Below are 26,866 nucleotides of genomic sequence, written 5' to 3'. Positions count from 1 at the left end.
CCTTCTAGCTCTCTGTGTGAACCTAAGAGTGTATTCCAGGGACCTTAGTCATGTTTTTTTTTTCTTTCTCTCAGCATAAGGTGAAAAAATGCTTTTATTACTTGTAATACTTGCTTTCCATATTTAGTATATTCATGTTGGCTTATTTTTTCAAAACATTTCAGTACTTTCTTTAAGAAATGTTTAATACTGGATTATTTTAGCTCAAGAGGCCATTACTTCAAGGCAAAGACAGAATTATGTCATCTCCTTCCCTGATGGAGTTAATCAATCAGTTTTTCTTTTCCTCACAGGTGCCTGCGGTGGTTATCTAAGGACTGGAGAAGCACCAGGGTTCTTTTTCTCTCCTGGGTGGCCTGAAAATTATGACAATAGAGCTGATTGCAGTTGGGTCATCCAGGCCCCAGATTCAACTGTTGAGCTCAACATTCTTTCATTGGACATTGAATCTCACCGCTCATGCTCCTACGATAGACTTGTGATCAGAGATGGTGAGAAAATGGAAAGACTTGACGTTTTATTAAACAGTGATGATTGGTTGATGTATTTTTTTCCCCATCAGAAACCAGATGATCAAGGCTGAACACAAGTCTGTTTGCTGTAATAACAATAATAATGATAACAATAACAACAGCTTACATTTATATAGCACTTTGTAATTATACAGTGTTTTACATAAACATTTGATTTTTATCTTCATAACGACTCTTATGAGGTGGGCAGTCACAAGTATCATATGTTTATATATTCTGTTCTATATATTATATACGTGGTGATACTGAAGTGCAGAGAGATTAAATGACTTGCCCAAGATCATACATGTAGTAGTTAGTAGAGCTAGGGGTCATGTCTTAAGATTCCGAATCCAGTGATCTTGTAGGTCCAACCATATCACTGGGCTTCCCACCTGTGCAAAATTTTCAATAATTTAAAGGAAACAGTCCTTATCCTGCAGGCATAGGATTGTTCAATTAATAATCAATCCTGTTTCTGTAGCCTTTCTCCCTACAGTTTGAAAGAGAATTTCAAAAGTAGCGCAGTCAGCTAACAAAGTGAATGCTGGTTAGTGCTGTCTGGAACATGTGAGCACCATGTTGTCTATAACAGAGACCTAAACATTCTGGGAATGTGTCAAGAACATAAAAATGTGATGTTTGAGGAGATTGGAAGGGAGTCCTCTCAGGCCGTGTTTGTGCTTTTCACTCCGCTAGTTACATAGTCCTTGGAAAAATCTCCTGGCTTCTTTTATTCCTTGGTTTCCCATTTATAAGATAAAAGTCTTCCTGTAATTGATGAGGTGAATGTATGAAAGGTGTCAGAGTGGGCAAAGTACCATTGAGATAATGTCACCTCGGCACCTCATTTTACAGGTGAGGAAATGATTTTGGAAAGGGGAAGTGACTTCGGCAAAGGATTTATCTGCCCTGCTAGTCTGGTCGTGGAATGCACATGAAAGTTCTGTGAGCTCTCACGCGTGTTCACAAAGGTCTTTGAAGGCTTTCTCCTCCATATGGTGGCAATGTGCCACACTGTAGTCAGTGATGCCATTTCCATGAATCATTCTAAACATACAGCATCCAGAGAGATGCAATTTGAGGACCAAGGCTGGGGAGGCAGGGGGAGAGAGAAAGGGGTGATTCCAGAAAGCAGGCCCAGAGTCTGTTCTCTGAGGTTATGTTATGTTGGGACTTCCTGCTGTCTAAAATCTCTAGTCGTAGACATGGCACAACCAGTTCTAGAAGTACTGGTGAAGTCATTAGAAAACCAGGAAGGAAGATTTCTTTATCCACTGGGGAACAGAGCAGCTTCTGAAACACACAGGAGAAAAATTGAGGCAGTTCTTCAACTTCCCTTTGTTCCTGAGACAAATTGAAGATGAGCCACTAAGTTTATAAATGTTAAGCCTACAATAGAGAGTTTCAGGAGGGGACTGCCTTTCTCTCTGTCCCTCTGTCTGTCTGTCCGTCTCTCCCTCTCTCCCTCTGTCTCTGTCTCTTTCTTGCTCACAGTTCCTTGGTGCAAAGCCCTCATGCAAGAGGAATGGTGGACGCGGGCACCTTTCGTCGGCCCGTGTCCTCTTTGTTTTTGTACCTGATGGGACTTATCCCCTGAAGATGTTCTGGCACTGCTTTTCTCATCATTAGACAGCTGTTCAGATGACCTAACCTGCAGCTGCTGACAGTCTATATGTCTTCCTGGCCAAAAACCCAGAACAACAACAGAAGCACTAAAAAAGGAAGTCTGGGCTGAAGAAATGAGCCCATCCAAGTGATATCATGTTTTGTCTTTGATCTCAGAGACTTGGTTAGCAGTGGGATCTGAGGTTAAGAAGTAACCTTTCTTTTGGTCTTAGATTCCGGGCCTTAAGCAATAAAAGCCATGCAGAACAGATGCCTCCATTAAGACACATCAGCATTGCATCCCTTTTTGACTTCTCAGTCCTCCGCCTTTGAATTTCAGAGCCAGAAAGAACTGGCTGCCAGTTGGGTTTTTTTTTCCCTTCCTTTTTTTCTTTTAGAAAGACAGCAGGAACTGTCAGAGAAGTCTTTCTCAAAAAGCATAAATAAAGGAACAGGCGGGACTGTCCCAATTTGGAGCCAAAATGAAGTAACCCCAAGGGTTTTTCTTCCTTTTGAGAATCACTTTGTCTCCTAGGAATTAAGAAGCTTCTGGGAAAATGCGTGAGGCAGTTTGGCTGTGTTGCGAAAGTTGACTGAATGATGTCTCAAGGAATCATATTTTCATGCCGATGCTTCCTTTCTCTGGTCTTAGGAGACAATCATGCCGCACAGGAACTGGCTGTTCTTTGTGGGCGAGAAGTTCCTGGACCCATCAGATCCTCTGGGGAGTACCTGTTCATCCATTTCACATCTGACCACAGTGTAACTGCTGCAGGCTTTAATGCATCCTTTCATAAGAGTAAGATTTTGAAAAAAATTTTTTGATTAATATCTTCCACTTGGCTGAGGGGCCACAGTTAAAACCCTGAGCGTAGTGGATCAGGAAAAGGGAGAAGGCCAGTTTTCAACTCTGGGAGTATTCCAATTTTGTTTGTGGACCATCTTCGTGAACTGAACCTGAAACAATTCACAGAATCACAAATTTAGTTGTGGAAGGGACCTTAGAGGCCTTACAGTTTGACATTCTCATTTTATAGATGAGGAAACCGAGCCCCAGGATCCATCACTTGGTAACCACATCTCTGGTAGTGATGAGTCTCTCCCTGTTTAGCTAATCTAGTCTCCAGAGGACATTCACAGTCCATGGGTAGGCCCATATACAAATCCTTTGCCACCTGGTAAGACGTGCTACAGCCCATGCATGATGGGTATAGCCTTCAAGAAGCCCTTCTGTGCCAAATGAACTTTGACTAGAATCCTACCACATTTGAGCACCGGCTTTGTCTTTTATAAAATGCAAACCTGACAGCATGGACATGTCAGAACATTACAAAAGTTACATGTAACTCATGGAATATGGTTGAACCTTTCCACGACACACAAAGTATGCAAAGTCTGAGAGAGCCATAAACCAAAAAAAAAAAATGATTAAGAAAATGGTCCATGAAAAAGAGCATGCCTTCCATTTTGAATGACAACATGCGAAGTAGATACTCAAAGCTTGACTTACGTTATTAATTGAATGTTGAAAAGCTTAGAACAGGGCACTTTTATCATTACATTTGTTTACATTAGAAGAGTTAGTAACAGAAAGGAAGAGATCTCCTTCACACCCAAAGTTGGTTTTAAATAGTTACATTTTGTTGGCCTTGAGAAATTCTCAAAAAATAAAATTGGGTGTCATCAGGAATTAAGTTTTTAAAACCTTTGAGAATTTATCTTCTCTTCTGTTTCTCTTCGTTAAGGTTGTGGTGGCTCTTTGCACGCAGGCAGAGGGGTGATTACATCCCCTAATTATCCTCAGGCCTACCCTCCGAATCTCAATTGTTCTTGGCATGTCCTGGTTCCAAGTGGTCTTACCATTGCTGTCCACTTTGAGCAGCCCTTTGAGGTTCGCAATGGAGATACTATGTGTAGCCATGGCGACTATTTGGCGGTAAGGTCTTCCGCGTTCTTGCTCTTAAAATAATAATTCAGAAAATTGTAATAATAACTAACATTAATATATTTATGTTAATATATTTATATACATATTTTTATTATTTTTGAAACACTTTACATTTATCTTCTCATGTGTTTTCGCTTGTTACATACACAGTAATTACCCTTCCTTCCCAACTTATTTGAAGGCTTCATGGGAAAAGACTGATGTTCTGGAAACAAAAGAGTGAAGTATCCTTTTTCAGGACAAAAAATGCCACATCCCTTACACATCATCTTGTGGAATAGCTAGTGAGGAAACTGCATTTGTATCTTATTATTTTTAATGTGATTCCAGATGAAAAATGGCCCTGCCAGTTCTTCTCCTGCTTTGGGACCCAGGGGAGGAAATGGCCGTTTCTGTGGCAGCAATGCTTTCTCCACTCTCCACACCACGGACAATCAGATGTTTGTGCACTTTGTGTCTGATAACAGTGATGAAGGCCAGGGGTTCAAGATCAAGTACGAGGCACAGGTTTAGGTGAGTGTTTGTTCTGAAAAGGATGAGCCAACCACACTCTCACGATAGTTTGCTTAGCCTGTCCATTTAGCAAGTACTTACTGAGGGCCTTCTATGTCCCTTGCACTGTTCTAGATTCTCAGAAAGGAGATCTAAGATCTAGAAAGTTCTTTCCCTCAAGGAGTTTATATTCTGTTAGAAGAGGCAATATATATATACATTCAAAACACATGGAAAGTCATTTGGGTGAGATGGGAGAAAGATGGAATATAAAGGCAGAGGATGAGCAAAATAACCACAAGAGCTTCCTTACAATTTAAAAAAAATTAAATTTCATGTTGTAGCAACAGGAATGGAAATTATTTGCTTTGGGAATTACAGTTGGCTTGCTTTTGAACCATCATACAAACATAACATCCTGTAAAATAATAGCTGTCGATAATAGCCAGAATTTATACAGTACTTTAAGGTTTGCAAAGTGCTTTACAAATATCCTCTTAAAATAAATATGGTCTTTTCTCTGTTATCACTTATATTTAATTATAGGGTAAATGATAAACACCATTCAATTACATTTGATTATAATTACATTTAATTCTACTTTAATGGTTTAATTTTAATTGCATTGATTATGTAATTTCTTATGGAATAAAGAAATAAATAAGGGCACCTTTGGGAATGAATCGTTGGTGGAAACGTGAACAGAGGTCACCATGTTGTCAAGCAGGATGGTAACTCTTTGTGTCCCGAAGAGGAGCAAAAACCAATGAAGAATCCAGGATGGAGTCATATATAGTGTCCTGAAAATGTGGTGACAAAAATCAGTGGTGTCAAGACCAAACCATTTTTAGTCCTGCCTTGCAGTGTACTTTCCCAGATGGTCTCCAAAACCGGAGTTAGATTCTATGTGAATGATCTACCCACCTAGGACAGGGAGCCCACAGGACCTTCTACACATTTCTGCCTCCTGTCTTAGAGAGTCTTTCAGCATCCTCAATGGAGCTGCTCTCGAGCTGCCTGCCTGCTTAGGGGGCTCATTACTGTCATTCCATTGGGAATATAGTGCCCTCCCTTGGGAAGAGGATAAAGAATAGGATCATCACCTTCCATTCACATGTCCTGGGATTTTCCTGCTCCTCTCAGATCAACTTTGAACTATGAATGCCTTCTTTTGGCAGACCTGGGAAGTCATCCAGATTACCAGACTTTGCACAGAATGATAATGTGGAAGTATATCCATCAGTCAACTAGCATTTATTAAGCACCTACTATATGTAGCACTACTATGTGGGCAGGTAGCTGGCACAGTGGATAGAATGCTGGGCCTTGGCTCAGGAAGGCCTGAGTTCAAATCCAGCCTCAGATACTAGCTCTGTGACCCTGCGTAAGTCATTTCACCCTATTTGCCTCAGTTTCCTCATCTGTAAAATGAGGTGGAGAAGGAAATGACAAACTACTCCATTGTCTTTGCCAAGAAAACCCCAAACAGGGTCATGAAAAGTCAAGTACAACTGAAAATAACTAAACAGCATGTGCCCAAGATTGAGCTATATGGAGGAAAGTCATCGCCACAGCCCATTTCTCCTAGAATGATGGTCAGTGGGTATAAAGGCATTCACTGACAATGTAGAAAGAGGGTATTTGCCAATTATATAATATTTTTAAAATGTTCTGTATAGCTGTGTCTTACTGTTTCACTCACTACATCTACATCCCGATTAGTACAAATAATGGATCCTCCAAAATGGTCACATTATTCTGATTTACACTATTTGAAGTTATGATTAAATTTAAAATATGGTCATTGATTCTAGGCCAGTGGGAATATACGATGAGAATTCAAATATTCTGCCACTTCATGGGATTCATTAGTTGCACTCATTGCTGAGTACATTGTAAATGCTTAGCAATGCTTATTGGCTGATATTTTGAATGTATTATTTACTCTCCTCGGAAACAATGTAGCGCATAGTGGGTAGAGGACTGGCTTTGGAGTCAGGAAGATCTGAGTTCAAGTGCTGCCTCTGACCCAGACTGTTACCATAAACCGCCTCTCAGTGCCTCCAACAACTTCAATACTCTAAGTAACAATGAGCAGCCAGTCTGCAATGGCAGAGGAAGTGGCCACACCAAGAACTCTCTATGCTGAGGAAATCACAGGTCCCCCTGCTTCCCATGCCTTTAATATCTATTTGACCTTGTTCCCATCCATTGAGCAGTCTCCAGCCTCTCTTTTAAAACACCACTTCACACACTAGAAAACCTGCCTCAGGTAGACTTCTTTGCTCTGTCCTTCCAGCCTTTCAGTGTGTCCCTGGTTTTTCTTTCAACTTTAATTAAAAGCAATGCTCAAAGAACAAGAATATTTTATGGTTGTTGCTTTTAAAAACAATGTTCCTTTTGTAGGAAATGTCCTGTGGATATTGTATGAATTTAAATATATATATATATAATATTATGTATATATTATTATGTATATGTAGCATATACATATATACATATGTATATATTTAATATGTATATGTATATAATATGCATACATGTATATATAATATGATTATGTATATAATATTGTTGTTGTTGTGTTGTTCAGTCGCTTCAGTTGTGTCCAACTCTTCATGACCCGTTTTGGGATTTTCTTGGCAAAGATATTGGACTGGTTTGCCGTTTCCTTCTCCAGCTCATTTTATATTATAGATGAGGAACTGAGGCAAACAGGGTGAAGTGACTTGCCCAGGGTCACACAGCTAGTAAGTGTTTGAGGGCAGATTTGAACTCAGATCTTCCTGCCTCTAGGCCCAGCACTCTATCCACTGTACCACCTAACTGCCCATCTATATAATATATACAGTATATGTAGTTATATATACTAGAATTATATATAGCATATTATATACCTATATATAAAAAGTATATTTAAATTTATACATGTATGTGTGTGAATATAGTCAGTGAGTCAATAAACATTTATTAGGTACCTACTATATACCAGGCACTGTGTTAAGCATTGGACATATGAATACAAAAAAAGTGAAAAGACAGCCCCTGCTTTCAAGAAGCTTAAAATCTAAGGGGGAAAGACCATACAAAAGGAAGCTGAAAAGCATGGTGGAGAAATCAGAGAAGTCCCAAAGTAGCGCAACCAGGTGAGAAATGATGTGCTTTCAAAACCTCCCCAAAGCCCAGGGAGCCAATCCTCATGAGGAAAAAAGAAATAGGGCTTTCGACTCTTAAGCACCTAAAGAATAAGACTATAGTTCCTTGAATTGTGAACAAGTCAACAATCATCAGACAGTTAGTGAAAAGACCTAAGCCTCCGTATACTTAGCATACCTTTATTCCAGAGCCACCAAAACATACTACTTCACGCTCGGTAAAGGATTCAGCTATAATTTATTTTGCCAGCTTTTTGGTGCCAAGAGTAACAGAACAAGAATAGAATTTCCAATAACAGAACATATTTTGGTCAATACCAGGGTGATACTCCAAAAGTTCCATCACTGGCAACTCAGGATTTATCTGCCCCACCAAGAGGGAAATTACAGCTACAATCCAAAATGAAAGGAAAATATGATGGCAAATGTGGATAAATCCATTTTTAAAAAAAACTATCTGTGTCATTGGACAGTTTCTCTTTTATTAGACGGTCTGTAACACTGTTGATTGTATTTCCTGACAGCCTGTGGTGGCAACATCTACCTCCATGATTCCAATGTCGATGGCTACGTGACTTCACCCAATTACCCTGACAACTATCCATCGCATGCTGAGTGCATTTGGACCATATCTGTCCCGAGTGGGAAGCTTGTAAAGCTCCAGTTTGAAGATCAGTTTAATATTGAAATATCCCCCAAGTATGTCACTAGCTTTAGTCTTCCCACTCTGCCTTGGGGAGTTACTCTTCTTCTATTGTATTCCAGAGCAATCTGTGTCCTCCATGCTTAGTAGCATATTCTGCATAAGAACTCCAGGGAAATGTAGCATCTATTCATCTAAATTCTTCAGGTCTATAAGGGTCAGAACAGGGCAGTGCCAGAGTGTAGGGGGAGGGAGAAAACACACCCCCTTCATCCTGCAGTAAAGCCATAGAGAGAAACAGAGACACACAGTGTCCCGTTCAGTCAGATAACATATCTTTTACTTATTCAGTCTCCCACAATCTCTGTGACGGAAATGATGAAACTCTTGCTGAACAGATAGCAACATTGAGGTCTAAAAACATGTGGCTTGCCAGCGGCACACACAGTACTAGCAGTCATATAGCCTGATATCCAAATTATGGTGTAGAAAAAATTCGTCAAGGGCACCAAACCATAAATGGAGCTAAACGTCAATTTGATTCAGGATTTTAAAACCCATTAACTGTAAGGGTTCCTCACAGTTAGGCCCCCTTCTCTTTTCTCTCTACGTCTTCTTTTAAAAAAATAGTGCCTTAAGGTTTATTTATTTTTAAATGAAATTTTATTTTTCCAATGCACAAAATTCATATTTTTTTTTCTCTCTCCTACCCTCTCACCTTTGGAGAAAAGAAAAACAAAACTCTTGCAACAAACATGTGTAATCAAAGCAAACAAATTCTCCAAGTGGCCAGTGGCATTAGGCTCCTCACCACTGCTTTGTGCTTGATGCAGTAAACTTCCACTCTACCCCTATGCCCCCCCCATCCTGGCACCAGTCATAGATTTTTATCTTTTATTTTCTTCCAAAATCCTATTCACACACCCTTCTCTGAGGTTAGAGTTTGTTTTGCTTATGACTAATTAATCCCTCTTTAAATATACTCTTTCTCTTATCCCTACCTTTTCCCTCTTTGTTTCTCCCTTTCCTTTGTTGAGTTGAATGTATTTCTACACCACGTATGTGTGTTTGTGTGCATTGTACCAGTTTATATGAAATTTACTTTTTCTTTTTATTGTTTCTTTTCACTCCTATGTTTGTGTCTCAGCATTTCTAGTCAGTTCTGATTTTTTTCATCGAGAATACTTAAAAGTACTCTGTTTTATTCGAAGTTTTTTTTGTCCCCACCTATAGGATTATATGCTATTTTACTGAATAAGTTATTATTGGTTGAAAGCCTATATCTTTGCCTTCTGGGATATTCTCATCAGTTCTCATGGATTAATTTATCATCTCTGATAAATGATGCTCAGATCTACATATCCAAATAATTATTAAGCAATTATTATGTGCAAGTGTTATAACAGGGCATTGTGATACTGAATCCCTCCACTTCCTTCACTCTAGTCTCCTATAAAGAGGTGAACCTTTTGCTTGCAAAGGCCAATTCTTCTACATGTACCCTTTATTGCATCTTTTACATGTACTGCTCCAATCTTCTCTAGCAGATTGCCTCTAGTTTCATCCCTATTTTGTAATCTTCAGTCTCTTCCTATTTATTGGTTCCTTCCCTGATACCTACAAATACTCATGTCTCCCCAAACTAAAAAATCTCTTACTAGATCCTACCATCCCTGCTAGCTATCATCCTATGTCCCTCCTCTTAGCTAAAACTTATTGGAAAAATCATCTGTATTAGGGCCATCTATATTATTTCCTCTTCTCTCATTCACTTCTAAATCTTCAGTAACTGTCTTCCAACATCATCATTCAATGAACCTTCTCCAAAGTTACCAATGACCTCTAATTTGCCCCAGTTAATGGCCTTTTCTGACTCTTAATACTTCTTGACCTCTCTGAAATATTTGACACTACTGACCACCTACTTCTGTATACTCTCCCCTCTCAGACACTGCTTTGTCTTGGTTCAACACCTGCCTATCTGACCACTCCTTTTCAGTCTGCTCTGCTGGATCTTCATCCATGACTTGCTCACTAACTCAAGCTGTTTCTAAAGCTTTGCACTAGTCCCTTTTTCTTTTTTCTATTTTCTCCCATGGTGTTCTTATTAGCTCTCATGACTTCAATGATCGCTTCTGTGCAGATAATTCTACGATCATCCTCTTTAGCTATAGTATGTGTCCTGAGCTCCAGTCTCAAGTCACCAATTGCCTCTAAGATACTGGCTATTTCAAAACTGGATGTCCTGAGAGCACCTCAAACTTATTGTGTTCACAAAAATCATTTTCTGGAAAGCCACCCTCATTGACTCATCTGATACCATGAAGGGCATTGCTGTCCCTCCTGTCACTCAGATTTGCAACATTAGTATTGACATTCATTCCTCACTCCAGCTCATCCCCAAAGCTAATCAGATGCCAAATCTTGCAATGCTTTCTCTCCAACATTTTTCATGTGTGTGCCCTTCTCTGCACTCACACAGACACCAGCCCAATTCACAGCCTCGGCACATTTTGCCTGGACTGTTGCAACAGCCTTTAATTAAACTCTCTGCTGAAAGTCCTTCCCCACCCCAATCCATCCTCTACACAGCCAGCAAAATTGTAGGTTTGACTATATCACCACCACCCCCCACCACCCCTTTCAATCAACTGCAGTAGCACTCTGTTACATTTGGGTCAAATATAAGATTCTGTTTGGGATTTAAAGCTCTTCATGTCCTGGCCTTTCCTCTCTTTCCAGGCTTCTGAAAACATGACACTCCTTTATACATTTTATGCTTCGGCCATCCTCGCTTCCTTGCTTTTCCTCACATATGGAACCCCTTCTCCTATTTCCATGCTTTTACATGTTACCCATGTCTAGAATGTAAAAACTAAGGCTCCTCCAGATGCGAGCTTCAGAGTTCTTTCCAGCATATTATGCTACCTCTCATAAACTCTCATGTAAGGAATATAACAATTACACAAAGGCATATCATAATGCATGGCAGAATATGTTAAGGGTATAAGAAAGATCCAAAGTGTTCCATGAAAATTTGATCACACATAGAGAGAACAATTTAGGTTGGGGACATCAGGGCAGCTTTTCTGGGGTGGGAGGGGACACACAGAACTCTATAGGGAGTTAAGGATCTCAACATAAGGATATGAGAAAGGTGTGCACAGCAGTCATAGAAGACAGCTTGGGTGAATGCAAATGGCAAGATGAGGCCAGGGAATAGCTGACAATCTAGTTGGGTTGGAATATAGAGTATATGAAAGTGAGTTATAAGAAATAAAGCTGGAAAAGGCATTTTGGAACTATTCTGTTAAGGGCCTTAAAATCTAGGCCAAGATTTCAGGTTCTATATCATATGTAATAGGGAGCCATTGGACATTTTTGAATAGAGGAGTACCATGATCAGCCTTTGCCTTGGAAGATTATTTGAGTGCCTGTAGGGAGCATAGACTATAGAGAACAGAGATTAGAGGCAAAGAGACCGATTAGCAGGCTATCACAATAGTGTAGAAGGGAGGTACTAAGGGTCTGAGTTAGGGTGGCTAAAGGGGACTGATGCAAGAGATGTCACAGGGATAGAATAAAATGCAGAGAACTGTTATTTGATCAGAAAGTTTTCTTGTATTTTCTGGAATGTTTAGAAAATTGTTTAAACATTCCTTATTTCTATATCAATACATATGTTATACAAATTTTTTATATAAGGATGTTTTGCTCATAATATTTCCCATTAAGAGAGATTTGAATTATTAAAAAATAAAAAACCCACAGATTAAGAAAAAGAGAGAGATTTAACAAATGTGCTGCATCCTTTCTCATGACATAGGACTGTAGGGGAAGGTGAAGGGAATATGCATTTATTAAGCGCCTACTATATTCCAGGCACTGCGCTAAAGTGCTTTACAAATATTGTCTCATTTGATCCTGTAGTAGTCTAAAGGGAGCGATATATTCATCAGGGTCACACAGCATCTGTATCCACTATAGTGTTCTCCATCAATGCATGCTAAGTATCTGTTTCTTCTTCTTCTCCTCCTCCTCTTTTTTCTCCTTCTCCTTCTCCTCCTCTCTCTCAACATTCTAAGTTGAGGACATTTTCATTCCTCTCTAGTGATTTTTGAAAAGATACAAAGTAAAGAAAGATGGGTAATTCTCCAATAGTTGCAAGGATCAGATGATCTTACTGGGTTTTTGACCCACTATAGATCCCCCTATGGCCAAGAAGGGCACTCTTATATAGGATCCAAAGTAATTTATAAACTGATCTTCCTTTGTTATTATATCTCACTTCATGTGAGTTCTGATTAAGTGGTGTGTTTGAGGGCACTTTAGTTGTGTGTGTGTGTTTACTCCCCCAATAAGTACAAACAATTGATCTCCAAAATCCCTCCCCATGCTAGCATGTTATGACTGATTCAGCTTTGACTGGGAGTTTCTTCCATTTCAGCTGTGCTTCCAATTACCTCGAATTGAGAGATGGAGGGGATTCCAATGCGCCACTAATCTCCAGGTTTTGTGGATCATCTTTACCCAGCAGTCAGTTGTCCTCAGGTGATGTTATTTATTTACGGTTTCGATCTGATGACAGCCCTACCCATGTTGGATTTAAGGCCAAGTACTCTATAGGTAACAACATTGTTTATGACTCACCATAAAAACAATCACTATAAAATTAAGGCAATGAAACTATTTGTTCTTATCTTAATGAAGCTTGTCTTTGCCTCACTGCTGAAAGCTGTAGTGAGAAGTATTTTTATAAGTAGATATTTGTTTATATCATTTTATACTTTATCTTCATTTCCCATTAAAAAAATCTCTTGAGCATTACACATCTTTTTATTGTTGTGAAATCTAAAATTAAATTCATTTTCTGCTTTTTATGCCTATTACCATATTAGTTAATTTCATAAATACCAGAAACACAATTTTCAGATGCTAGGATCAGCTAAGCTATATAGCAGTATTTAGATTTTGCTTTTTAATCATTAAAATAAAATTTGAAAATCATTCTTAGTTTTTAGTTCCATCTTGGCTCTTAGAAACTTTGAAAATCACTTCTAGGTATCAGTTTTGGTGTCTTCAAAATGGGATTTTTAAATGCATTTGTTGAAACCTCACTTAAACATGAATCTGACAGGTTTCCCTTGGACCCTGCCCAATTCAACAACCATTTGTTCAATATCTAACTATGAGTAGAGCTCTGTGTTAGGCATTCTGGGAGACCCAACGAAGAATAAAACTGTTCTTGGTGTCAAGATACAGATAGCATAATAGAGGTGGTTTGATTCATTCACAGGCAACATGAATATAAAATAGAGCATGTTAAGCTTGGAGGAAAAGTGTTTAAGAAGTGATGTGAAAGTTCCAAACCTAGATGGATAATTTCTGGTCAGAGGCTCCAGGAAAGGCTTTGTTATTACTCAAAGAACAAGAAAGACTTTGTCATAAAGGAGGCTCTGAGACAGAATACTATTATTATTGTTATTTTTTGCAGCTTTGTGTGGAGGAATGCTCATGGGACAGAATGGTGTAATTGAAAGCCCAGAATATCCTGAGCATCCTTATCCTGACAATCTGCTATGTGAATGGTATCTCCAGGGTCCATCAGGACACTATCTCACTCTCCACTTTGAAGTCCTGAATCTTCAGAATTCTTCTGGTTGTGAAAAAGACTTTGTAGAAATCCGAGAGGATGATACTTCTGGTCAGTGGCCTGTGTCTGCTTCTGTTTTTCTCGGTTCACTTTCATACACGTAGAACAGTAGTGTCCGTCTTCCTATGTGCAAATAGCATGGAGCATGTACTCCATGAATAGCTGTGATGGAGAAGGTGTTTTCCTACTATGAAGTCCTCTGATGCCAGACATCTTATTCTGGATGTCTGAGGGCAGAGGTGCTGTAAAGCTCAAATGATAAAACTGATATGAAGCATTTTGCAAATCTTAAAGTGCTATATAAATATTGGCTATTATTATTATTATTATTATTTTTGTTATTATTATTATCAGCCTCTAATCACCAGGCTTAGAGTCTCCAGCAATGCTGTCATTCCTGGGACCTTCTATTAAACTCCTGCTAAGCTCAAGCCTTGTTTATAGCGCAATTCAGAGGATTGCTGGTAAACATTAAACAACCAGCTCTACCTCCCCCCATGTATACACACACATTTAAGTTTAAACTTACTAGCTGCATATCCCTGGACAAGTTGCTTCACTTTTCTTTACTTTGGTTTCCTCATCTGTAAATTTAGGGATTTAGACTCAGAGATCTTTAAGACCTTTTCCAACTCCAACATTCTGAGGATAGTGTGACTGTTGCCTCCCATGCTCTGGACATTATGCTTCATGTCCTGCATAATAATACCTTAGCTTTGGGGAGCAGCCTAAGTTTTTGATCCATTATTTGTATCTGTTACCTCTTGTACCTGTTCTGCTTCCTGTGACCAAGATTTCTGGCTCTCCGTTTCTTCCTCTGTAACCATACAGGGCACTCGCCTGTTATAATATACTGTGCACACACAAACTGTGCCTGGAATTGACCCGCTGGATTTACTCTCTAATATCAACTTCTTCACCTGTTTTATTTCCTCAGGACATGTCCTGGGCAGGTACTGTGGAAGCACCATTCCTAGAGTTATTTACATGCCGAACAATTTGGCTTTTGTCAAGTTTGTCACGGACGGATCTGTCAGTGCTCCAGGATTCAGACTGGTCTTTGAAACCAGCGGAGAAGGCAAGTTGTATTATAATTCTCATCTTAAGAAAAATAATGATTTATGTTCAGATTTTTTTTATTATTATTATTATTTTTTGAGGCAATTGGGGTTAAGTGACTTGCCCACGGTCACACAGCTAGTAAGTGTGAAGTGTTTGGTCTGAGTTCAGATTTGAACTCAGGTACTCCTGACTTCAGAGCCAGTGCTCTATCCACTGCGCCACCTAGCTGCCCCTATGTTCAGATTTGTCAACAACCCAACCTTATAATCTTCCTAGAAAATTCAGCAAAAACAAATGACATCAATAAAAACTTATGAGAAAAAAAAAGAAAAATGAGTGTTTTTCTTTGCCTTACTCTTCCTTATTGTTCTTGTCTTTTAAGACCTCTACTACAATTGTTTTTACAGATTTTCTTCTTAGGTTACAATGGTTAAAAAATATAGTCAATCTTTTTTTTTTGTTTGTTTTATCCATGATAACAAAGGCCAATATTAACGGACGTAATACATAATGACCAGAAATATGCTGAAATGATCATCAAACTATCATACAGCATAGGAATAGAAAATCCCCTTAGACTATAATTTCTTGTCATTTCTTTTTTCCCGAAGAGGTCATTTCAGTCTAAGTAGGTTAATGTTTGTGCCTTACAGTGTGTGGAGGAGATATATATGGACATTTTGGGACATTCACTTCTCCCAACTACCCTGATGCAAATTTTCGTAGTCGAGTATGTGAATGGAGGATCACTGTGCCAGAAGGAAGGAGGGTTAACCTGACCTTTAGTGACCTACGGCTCGAAGACCATCAGTCATGCGATAATGAATCTGTGACAGTAAGTGCTCAGAGTGGCCAGGAATATGTTTTATAACAATAGCACTTGACTCATACAGAATGATCAGAAAACTTGTTTGGAAATGTTATTTACATTGTATACCTGGATCTCTGTCAAATTCTTAGAATTTCACAAGGATGGAGCTCAACTGTAGGCTGCAAAAAAAAATGTCTTCTACATAAATTTTCACCAGCTGTCACAACACTTAGAAGAATCATAACTATGATGGATTTTAAGAACAAAAGAAGATTTTAAAAGTCATAAACACAAGGAAAGGAAAATGTAGTCACGGGCTAGCAGACAGATGAGCAAGGGTCTCAATCACAACACAAGCTTATTATTGAAAATTGCATAGTGCCTTGCCCCAGACCATTGGTTTATCCAGCTCAGTAGTCTGTATCTGACAGTAGCACCAGGAGATTATTTCATGGGAGGGCAGACTTGCCCTCTGTAACAGCAATCTTAGACGGAATGCAAACTGCCCCAAATATCTCCAGCTTCTTCCCTTCGTAGTCTATCATGTGTAGGTCTAATCTCAATAAACCTTTAGGAGTTATTTTTAAAATGTCTTCATTTTACCTCCTCCAGATAATGAGCTTCACAAATTTTCTACACGTTTTATAAAATGATGTTTCCTTTTATTTGAACTAAAGCAACTTTACTTATGCTCCAATATTTACCATGTCATGGTTTTTTATTTTATAAACTTCAATCATATCCTCTTTCAGACTCCCCTCAAACAACCCCCCTCCCTGACCCCAATTAAAAAGTCCTGATTAGTTTTGATCTGTATTATTATGGATACCCGTTCCTTACCTTCATTCTGGTTGCCCTTCCCTGGGTTGTTATCCAACTGTGTTGTCTCTTATTTAGTTGTGGGAGCCAGGGTTGTAAAAGCTGTCCCAGAGTTTAGCACATACTAAGGATAGTATGCTCTGCTTTGCTTCTAATGCCCTTCCTGAGGTTGCTCAACATCATTGGCCCCAGCAGCAACACAACTGGCCTAGTTGTGAAAAGCATTTCCAATGATTACTAATACTCTTATTTGTTCTCATTCTCCTTTACTTTAGACTCTATAACTGTGTGCTGAGCACTAACTGGTTTGATTTCACAAGGCTATTTGAAATTTATCCTTTTTATCAATCAAACTGATCCATGAGCAGGAAATTCAACTCAATCTAATAAACACACACACACACACACACACACACACACAGTTTGTCAATTCAGAAATGATCAGAGATAAAAGGATTGCATTAATACTGAGACAACGTGGCATCTCCCATAGTGCCTAAAACATAGAAGGGGATCAAAAAACAACTGTTGAATGAATGAATGAGAGTGACTGATTTTTTTTCCAAACTACATTTCATTTCAAGGGTACTTGAAACACTTGGGTTAGACTGTCCCCCAAATCAGAGGTGTCAAACACACAATGAAGTCCACAACATTCCCAAGTACTGCAGGAACCAGATTAAAATGCAATTGGAAAATGTTTAACAAAATAAATGAAAATATGATAAAACACAGATAATATGACATATTTAAACTAAGTCAGTATATGGTTCATAAGGATCCTTATATTTCTATTTGAATTTGACACCATTGCTCTAAATCATCTGGCATCAAAAGAGAAGATATGATTCAATCTAGATATCAAAGGTATGGATACAATATTAATAAAACTTCTAGAAGTGGACATTTTCAATTGGAAATGTATTCTTCATGGGATAATTTATAAACTTCTCGAAGACAGCCAGTCAACAAATATTTATTAAGCACTTAGTACATGCTAGGTGTTGTGCTAAGATCTAAGGTTACAAAGAAAGGCATGGTTTGCTGTCAAGGATTATATATTATAATGGAAAAGAAGACATGAAAGCAATTATATACATATATAAAATGTGTGTGTGTGTGTGTGTGTATGGGGAGAGAGACAGAAACAGAGACAGAGACAGAGAGAGACAGAGAGGGAGACAGAGAGAAGATGGAAGGTAGTCTCAGAGGAAAGGCACTAGCAGTGGTTGGGAGGGGGGTGGACTGGGAAAGCCCCTACAGAAGATAGGATTTGAACTAAAGTCTTGAAGATAAAAAGGTGGAGATGAGGTAGCATTTGGGGCATGAGGAGTAGCCAGAGAAAAGCTAAGGAGTTAGGAGAGGGAGTGTTGTATGCAAAGAATAGTAAGAAAGCCAATGTTGGAGGATCATAGGATTTATGGAGGAGAGTAAAGTGTAGGAAAGCTGTAAAGATGGAAAGAGGTCAGGTTTTGAAGTGCTTTAAAATGTTAAATATAGATTTTACATTTACATTTGATCTTGACTGTAATAGGGAGTCACTGGAGATTACCAAATTGGGTAGGACGGAGTCATATAGTTAGACCTGAGTTTTAGGAAAATCACCTTCACAGTTGGGTGGAGGTTAGATTGGAACATAGAAACACTTGAGGGGAGGGAGACTAACCAGAAAGCTGTTGTAGTACTTTAGATGTGAGATGATGAAGGCCCATACCAGAATTGTGGCTGTGAGTGAATGACAGGGGATGGTTACAAGTAACATTATTATGGTAGAAACAACAAGGCATGGCATTGGACATATGAAGTAAGCGTGAGAGGAGTCAAGATTGTCACTGAGGTGTGACCAGGAGTCTGATGGTGCCTTCAACAAGGATAGGGAATTTTGGAAGAAAGAAAGGTTTTGAGGGAAAGATAATGAGTTCTGTTCTGGACATGTTGAGCTTGGGAATCCTATAAGACATCCATTTTGAGATGTCCAAAAGGCAGTTGTCAATGTAGGATTGGAGGTCAGGAGAAAGGTTGGGGCTGAGTATGGAGATCTGAGAATAATCTGCATAGAGATGATAATTCAACCCCTAAGTGCCACTGAGGTCACCAAACAAGATGGTAAATGGGAAAAAGAAGAGCATTTAGGAAAGACCTTTGGGAGATGCCCATGGTGAATAAGCATGACTTGCAGGAAGAACCAGCAAAGGAGAGACAGACAGGCAGGAAGAGAATCATGAGACAGCAATGTCACAAAAACTAGAGAGAGAGAACATCCAGGAGAAAGAGAATGATTGAGATGGTTAGGTAGTTCAGAGAGGTTGGGAACGATGAGGATTTAGAAAAGGTCATTAGAGTTGACTATTAAAAAATAATTGATGATTATAGAGAGAGCAATTTTAGTTGAATGATGAAGTTGGAAGATAGATTGCAGAGGATTTAGAAGAGAGTGAGAGAATCAATCAATCAGTGAACATTCTGAAACACCTGCCATATGCCAGGCACTGTGCTAAGCACTGGGATACAGAAAGAGGCAAAAAGGCAATCCCTGCCCTTAAAGAACTTGCAGTCTAATGCGGAAGACAACATGTAGACAAATATAGACAAAGCAAGCCATTTACAGACAAATAGGAAATAATTAAAAGAAGGAAGACACTAGAATTAAGAAGCATTGTGGAAGGCTTCCAGTATAAGGTAGAATTTTAGTTGGGACTTAAAAGAAGCCAGGGAAATCAGCAGTTGGGGCAGGAGGGAGAGCATTCCAAGCATGGGAGGCAGCCAGAGAAAATGAGAAATGCAGTGTCTTGTTCATTGAACAGTTAGGAAGCCAGTGTCACTGAATTGAAGAGTACCTGTTGGGCAATAAGGTATATAAAAACTGGAAAGGTAGGAGGAGATTAGGTTATAAATGGCTCTGAATGCCAAACAGCATTTTGTATTTGCTCTTGGAAACAATAGAAGGCCCCTGGAGTTTCTTGATTAGGAAAGTGACATGATCAGACCTGGGCTTTGGGAAAATCACCTTAGTGGCTGAATGGAGGATGGAGTGGAGTGGGGAGAGACTTGAGGCGGGCAGACCCAGAAGCAGGTTATTTCAATAATCCAGGCATCACTAGAATGATGTCAGTGTCAGAGGAGAGAAGTGGGTATCTTTGAGAGATATTGCAAAAGTGAAATCAAATCAACAGGCCTTGAAAAGAGATTGGGGGGGGGCAGTGAGAGATAGTGAGGAGTCTAGGATGACTTCTAGGTTGTGAACCTGAGGGCCTGGGAGGATGGTGTTGTCCTCTATAATAATAGGGAAGGGAAGGTAGGAGGGAAAAGGATTTAGAGGAAAGATAATGAGTTCAATTTTAGACATGTTAGGTTTAAGATGTGTACTGGGCATCCAGTTCAAGATGTCTAAAAGGAGGATGGGGATATGAGATCAGAGGTCAGCAGAGTGGTAGGGGGAGGAAATCATTTGAGAATCATTAGTATAAAGATAGTAATTAAATCCATGGGAGCTGATGAGATCAACAAGGAAAGTAGTGTAGTGGTAGAAGAGAAGAGGACCCAGGACAGAACTCTGAGGGCCATCTGTGGTTAGAGGGATTAATCTGGAGAAAGACCCAGCAAAGAGGACAGAGAAGGAGTAGTCAACTAGGTAGTAGGAAAACCAGGAGAAAGTGGTGATCTGAAAACATAGAGAGAAGAGAGTATCAAGGAGAAGAGAGTGATCAACAGTGTTAAAGGCTACAGAGGGGTTAAGGAGAAGCAGGATTGAGAAAAAGCCATTGGATTTGGCAGCTAAGAGATCACTGGCAACTTTGGAGAGAGCAGTTTTGGTGGAATGGTAAGGTCAAAAGCCAGATTGTATGGGGTTAAAAAGAAAGGAACAGGAGAGAAAGTAGAAGCACCTATATAGATGTGGCAGGAGAGAAGTCCTTTGAAGGTGGTAAAGGTTCTTAAAGTTGGCTTGTGGCAGGTGGTGATGTTATGTCTGGTCAGGCCCGTGCAGGCAGGAATTAAGTTCTGACTTAGGGGAGTCTAGTTAGGAGGCAGGAGGTGGCAGTGGAAATGATGTCTGGGTATGGCCTCTGGCTTACGGCAGAAGGCCCTGTAGCACCAGAGGAGGCCAGAGGCCTAGACCTTGGTCCTGATAGTAGGGATCATGTCTTGATTATATTTTTATTCCCTCTGTGCCTTGCACATTGCCTTGAAGGAAGAAGAGATTATTAAATGTTTATCAAATTGAAATGAATCAAATTAAGTTGAATCTATGGTTGCCAAGTTCCCAGTGGCCATTTAGCTGCTTGGGAATGTTAGACTGACGTTCTGGGATGAACCTGGTTTTACAGAAGCAATCCCGAGGCATCAAAGGGAGTAGACTTGTTCAGGGTTTGGCTGCTGGCAAGGAGCTGACACAATGTCTGTTACACAGTAGGTGTTTAATAAATGCATGATTGATTAATTGGTAAATAAGATATGGAGGATAGGCTCCCTCCCACCTAGAGGGTCTCCTTAGAAAGGTACGAGTCTGATTCTGAGAGCATTGACCTCCAGGGCATTCTTAGTACCATAAGAGTGTTCTAAGACTGGACTTCTCCTTAATAGGTTTTCAATGGCATTAATAGTGACTCACCCCAGCTGGAGAGACTGTGCAGTCGTGTGATGACAAGGAATTGGATCGAATCTTCAGGAAATACAATGAGAGTTCTGTTTGCCACAGATGGATCCAGGCCCTATGGTGGCTTCAGTGCCTTCTATACATCGAATGGAGATGCAGGTAATCAGGACTGTATGAAGAAACCTCATTTTTATCTGCTGTATTCAGATGACATGCACTCCTGCTTAAAATAGCAACAAGGCGACTTGATTTATACCCACTCTATCAATGTCCTTTGCATTTATTGATTTCAAGGCAAGGCTGAAATACATGAAGTCAGGATAGTATACCAGTCATAAGAAGGTCAACTTAATTTTGCTATTGTGGTTTTAGAAATTAAATGAAATTTTAAAAATTAATGAAAAAAAATGCTTGAATGATTTTGCTTTCTATTTTCCCCAGTGCCTGTTACACTTTGGTAGTTCTGCAATTCCAAAGAGACACTCTCAGAATGAGAAAAAAAGTTTTCAAGAAGAAATTAATTTAGTGAAAAGAACAGAGTCCATTGTTTGTCAGCCTTTCTGCTTCTAGATACACATTTCCAAGTAAAGTCAGTGCAGCCTTCAGGCTTCAAGAGCAGGCCAGATGTGGTCATTGCCTGCAATTCTTTTATCCTCTCACATTCCATATTAGTATTATTGGATATTTTTTTTTCATTAAAAAAAACATTCAAAATGATGAGATCAAAAGACGAGACCTACTGGGTAGCTCCTCTTCTTGAGAATTCAAAGATTTGGGTCAAACAGAGAACTCCTGGCGAGCATCTCAGTTCATCTGCTTAATAATTTACTCCCATACTTTCAAGCACACCTCTGAGAAGGGTGCCAAAGAGATTTAGGTCCAATTTAGAAGATTTTGCCTCATCTTTTCCATCCCATGCATGTAGACAAAGAATGATGATGCAAAAAACACTAATTAATATAATGCTGATTTTTTTTTGTTTTTGCCAAATCCCTCTTGTGTTAACTCATAAGAGTCTATCTCTACAAATTGTTGACAGTCTACTCCTCTAACAAATGCATTGGATTGTTTTTTGGGAAAAAATATGTGTGTGTGTGTGTGTATGTATGAATATATATACATACATTTACATATATGTGTGTCTATACACACACACCCACACACACACACCGGGGTTGTTATTTTTGTTGTGACATGAGTCTAACTCTTTATTTCTCTTGCTTTTGGGCACCATAGTATGTGGTAGGGAACTTACAGATCCTCGTGGAGGCAACTTTACTTCTCCTGGTTATGATGGCGTTAGGAACTATACCAAGAACCTAAACTGTGAGTGGACCATCAGCAATCCAAATGAGCACAACTCATCTATTTACATTTCCTTTGAGGATTTCCATCTCGAGTATCATCAAGACTGCCACTTTGATGCCTTGGAGTTCCGAATAGGTGAGTCTAGTCAGTCAGTGACACTTTTCTAGGGTCGATCTCCCTTCGATATTCTGCCAAAGGGTAGCAGCTCCCAATATTGAAGAGAGCTAAGTGTACATAGAGAATTAACAGTTGGGGTGAGCGTGGTAGGGGGAGAGATGTCTGTAACAAAACTGTCTTTATCTATTCAGCTGAAGCAAATGCACTTTATGGGATACAGGATCTGAGAAAGATTGATATTAAAAGATAGGTCCTATATTTGCTCAATTTATTTTGAAAGATCCCAAACCCACCAAAGATATTCCCATGTTTATTCTTAGATACGTAAACGAGGCCAAATAACCTTCAACTGACTGAAGAATTGAATTATTTAAGAAAATATTAGAGGGCTAGAACCTAGTATGGTCAAAATATGTTTTTTTTTCTTTTAATGGGATTTAGAAAAAGGATTTGGAATTCTAATCAAGTCGTGGCTATCTTAGTAGGTTTGGGACTCTTGTCATTTGAAGAGCTTGTTAGATTGATTCCAAAACTGGTCAACTGTTTTGTTTTTATGTTAAGAGAAGGGAATTTGAGAGTGTTAAAAAACAAGAAAATCTTTTACGAGCCCTACGTTGCGATGAGAGATAGTTCAATATGTTCAGGTCTTTGAGACAATATAATAGAGTGGTTAAGGTGTTTGATTTAGAGTTAGGAGGGCCTGGGTTTGCATTCTTCCTCAGATGTGTATTAGCAATATACCCTGGACTATTCACTTGAGTTTTATAAACCTCAGTTTTCACATCTATAAAATGGGGATAATAGCAGCACCTACCTCACAGGGCCATTGTGAGGCTTCACTTCGATCATATACATGAAGAGCATTGTAAACTGTAAAAAGCTATATAAATGGGCATTATTGTCGTCATCATCATCCTTACTATGCTTTTTTAGTGGCAGGTCAAATTTTTAGAAGTATAACTGTGTCCCACCAGTATGAATAACGAATCTTGTGAAGTGGTGTTTGAATTCACACTATTTGAAGTTATAATTATGTAAAGTATGGTAATTGCTTCTAGTCCAATGGATATTTGTGGTACAAATTTGATTAACATGAGCACTTCATGTTATTCATTATTTGCGCTAATTGGGACCTAGCTATATTTTGATAATTTATCATAAAAGTGGTTGTTTTTCCCATTGTACTTTGTCCCAAACAATCTTATAACATCAGAGCCATCTGTGTGTTGGAGTTTCCCATAACGAAAATTGGATTGCATAATGAAGGCTTCCCGGGCATGGCTTCATACCCACTTCTTTCTCAGCACTTAAATTAGACCATTGAGGGAATTGGATAATGTTAAGGGATTTTGTCAGTTAGATGCCATTGTTTATAATTCTTAAATATCTTTGTTTAGAGAGTGGATAGTTCTGGATATGAAGAAGGGGCATTGGTCTTCACTCTCTTCAGCAGTGTATCTAAGGTGGGCTTAGAGCTAGAGTTCAGATTAGAAGCAGTGTTTTCTGATTATCTTTTAAATTTCTAGCAATCGTGTTTTTGAGTGTTGACCTTGCAGCCTCCCATAGGCGGCAATCCTTTACATGCAGAAGACCACCTGGGTCTAAGTTGGCAAATATACATTTGGGGTTTGTTAAAAAGGTCATTGAAGAACTAATTTAGGGGAAAAATAGAAAAAAAAATTAGCCTCCTTTCTATCAAGGGGTTGTCTGCTAGACTTATTTACCTTCCTGTTTCCTATTTAAAAAAAAAAGAAAGCACAATTCACAATATAGTATACAACAACACTGCAAAGTAAGAGTTAAAATGAGGCTTTAATTTTTCAGAATGTCCACTGAAGGCCAATAGTGAGATATCTGAGTCTAAAGACTTGTATTTGGCCCCTACCAGAACCTAATAACAACAAATAACAAGAACTTTAGTGGTTAATGTTATAATAGAGACAGTGTGATCTAAGGCGGGGGTGTCAAACATGCAGCCTGCTGAAGCATGCAGCAACAGTACAGGCACTACAGAACCAGATTAAAATAGCACATGCGTAATGTTAATATGGAGTTTTCTAAGTCAATATGCAATTTGTAGGGATCCTTATGTATGGTTTAGATTTCTGTATGAGTTTGACACCACTAGTCTAGTGGATAGAACAATGAACTTTGAATCAAAAGTCCTGAGTTCAGATCCCTTTTCACATATAAGGAAACTGAAGCTCAGAAAGGAAATATTTGTACTACCTAACTCAGGGTTGTTGTGAGAAGTATATTTTATATATGCTTGTAAGCACAATCTAAATGTGTGTTATTATTGTAATGCTCACGTATTTGGGCAACAGGAGGAGTTGATGCTGCATGTCTTGGAGGAACCGAATCTTCGTAAAGGACAAGATCAAATACTAAGCATTTTAGGCAGAAAATTTTTAGGGGTTCAGAGGGTAGGCCTCCAACCAGTGGTAGGAGAGACCAGAGTAGGATGGAGAAGAAGAAGTTATCAAGCAATAGCCAAATACTGTTTAGGCAAATGCAGCAGCCTCCAGTCCTCCAAGCTCAGTAGACTGTTAAACTGTGATGGTACATTTGTTTATAAGGTCAGAGAAATGGGTTTGATGGAGTAAATGGAGAGGAGATGAGTATTTGTTCAAAGAGTGCCCTGTACATGCTGATTAGATTACACACAAGTAACAATATTTATAAAGTTACTCAGTTCTAAAAGATGAATTTTTAGCCTGAATAGAAAAGATTTAATTCACAAATCTAGCCAAGAGATCATTAAAAAAAAAAATCAAAGTCTGTCCTTGGTCTTCCATTCTGTCACAGGGGTCAGGAAAGGCAGATATTACTCAACAATGGGAGCAGCTGGACTTGGAATGACCAGGACACAGACTGATCAGAGGCCTCTGGGAGCAATGAAGTAGAAGGAGATCAAGGCAGTTCTCACATACGGGCAACAGAAGGAAGTCCAGCCAATAGGTGACAGGTGCTGTTTCTCAGCAAATGGGTAGACATAGGACTAGGGAGAGACTTTAGTAGTCAGCTGTAGGGAGAATCCAGGCAGGCAGGTGGTTGGCATCAGAGAGGATTGACAGTGAACAGCAAGTCAGTTCATACATAGAGATAGAAAACCAAGGCAAAGCAAGAGCACAGTTATTAGAAATGGAGCATACAGCAGGGACTTAGCATGCACACACACACACACACACACACATACACACACACACACACACACACATACACACACACATACACACAGAGAAATTAAAAATAGGGCATAAAATCAGAGCAGAACCAGCCACAAGGATAACTTGATCATGAATTATAATTGTCAGTATCCTTATGTGTCCTGAATGGACCCCTTCCAGAGGCTAAGATGGCCTAACCTAGGATAGTGATGGTTGGGACCCCAGCTGTCCTTATCAAAAAGGCAGACAGCTTATTATGAACGTGAGCAAGTCGCTTAATCTTTCTCAGCCTCAGTTTCTTCATCTGTAAAATGGGAGTATCCTTTTTAGAGGACCTACCTTCCGGGGTCTTGGTGAGTATAAAGCGTTATATTTGTAAAGAATTTTGCAACCTTAAAGTGATATATAAATGCTAGCCATCATCATCATCATTATCATCATCATCTAAATAAGTTTAATAGACTTCACAAGAGGAGCAAAAACATTGTCATCTGCAGTATTTATTGATTTTCTTTAGGCAATGCTGATGGGCCTCAAATAGCAAAAATTTGTGGACAGTCATTACCCATGGTGCCATTTGCTGTACCTTTTTCTCAGATCTGGGTACACTTTGTAACCAATCAACTTGTGGAAAACACTGGATTCCATGCTCATTACTCCTTTACAGGTATGGCTTCTGGTTAAGGTCTCTAGCTCTATCAAATGAAAATAAATACAGGACTAGAAAATTGTCAAACAGCAAGCATTTTTTGAGTATTGAATATTTATCTAGAACTATGTTAGTATTTGTAGAACATATGAAAAATATAAGGCAAGATCACTGCCCTCAAAAAGTTTATAATATAGTTGAGAAGTTAACACACATGAAATAATGAAAAAGTAATAGGTGATAATATTTGCTCAAATGGCAAAATGAAATGGTCCAGATAGCTGTGTGGTAGAATTTCAGAGAGAGGAGAGACCAGTGGGGTTGA

At 39.1% G+C, this 26,866-nt stretch overlaps 1 protein-coding gene and 1 long non-coding RNA gene across 2 annotated transcripts in view; one reads left to right on the top strand and one right to left on the bottom strand.

Annotated features, from left to right (window-relative positions):
- Positions 1-26,866, top strand: part of CUBN (cubilin) — a 324,592-nt gene that overhangs the window by 207,787 nt on the left and 89,939 nt on the right. Inside the window, 12 exon segments of the mRNA XM_020966874.2 lie at positions 294-491; positions 2,773-2,919; positions 3,866-4,056; positions 4,399-4,591; positions 8,240-8,414; positions 12,806-12,984; positions 13,853-14,062; positions 14,949-15,089; positions 15,727-15,908; positions 21,285-21,456; positions 22,534-22,740; positions 26,410-26,559. Of these exon segments, the coding sequence (XP_020822533.1) occupies positions 294-491; positions 2,773-2,919; positions 3,866-4,056; positions 4,399-4,591; positions 8,240-8,414; positions 12,806-12,984; positions 13,853-14,062; positions 14,949-15,089; positions 15,727-15,908; positions 21,285-21,456; positions 22,534-22,740; positions 26,410-26,559 (2,145 nt within the window).
- LOC144456648 (uncharacterized) lies at positions 77-16,848 on the bottom strand. Its single transcript, XR_013485658.1, has 4 exons — positions 16,725-16,848; positions 5,231-5,360; positions 3,981-4,079; positions 77-3,077 (listed from the first exon to the last, which is right to left on the bottom strand). It is a non-coding gene; the product is annotated as an uncharacterized LOC144456648 (long non-coding RNA).

This window comes from Phascolarctos cinereus, unplaced genomic scaffold (genome assembly GCF_003287225.1).
Source record: "Phascolarctos cinereus isolate Bilbo 61053 unplaced genomic scaffold, phaCin_HiC Scaffold_1;HRSCAF=81, whole genome shotgun sequence".
NCBI classification, from domain to species: Eukaryota; Metazoa; Chordata; class Mammalia; order Diprotodontia; family Phascolarctidae; genus Phascolarctos; species Phascolarctos cinereus.
This window is presented reverse-complemented; position numbering and strand designations above follow the sequence as displayed.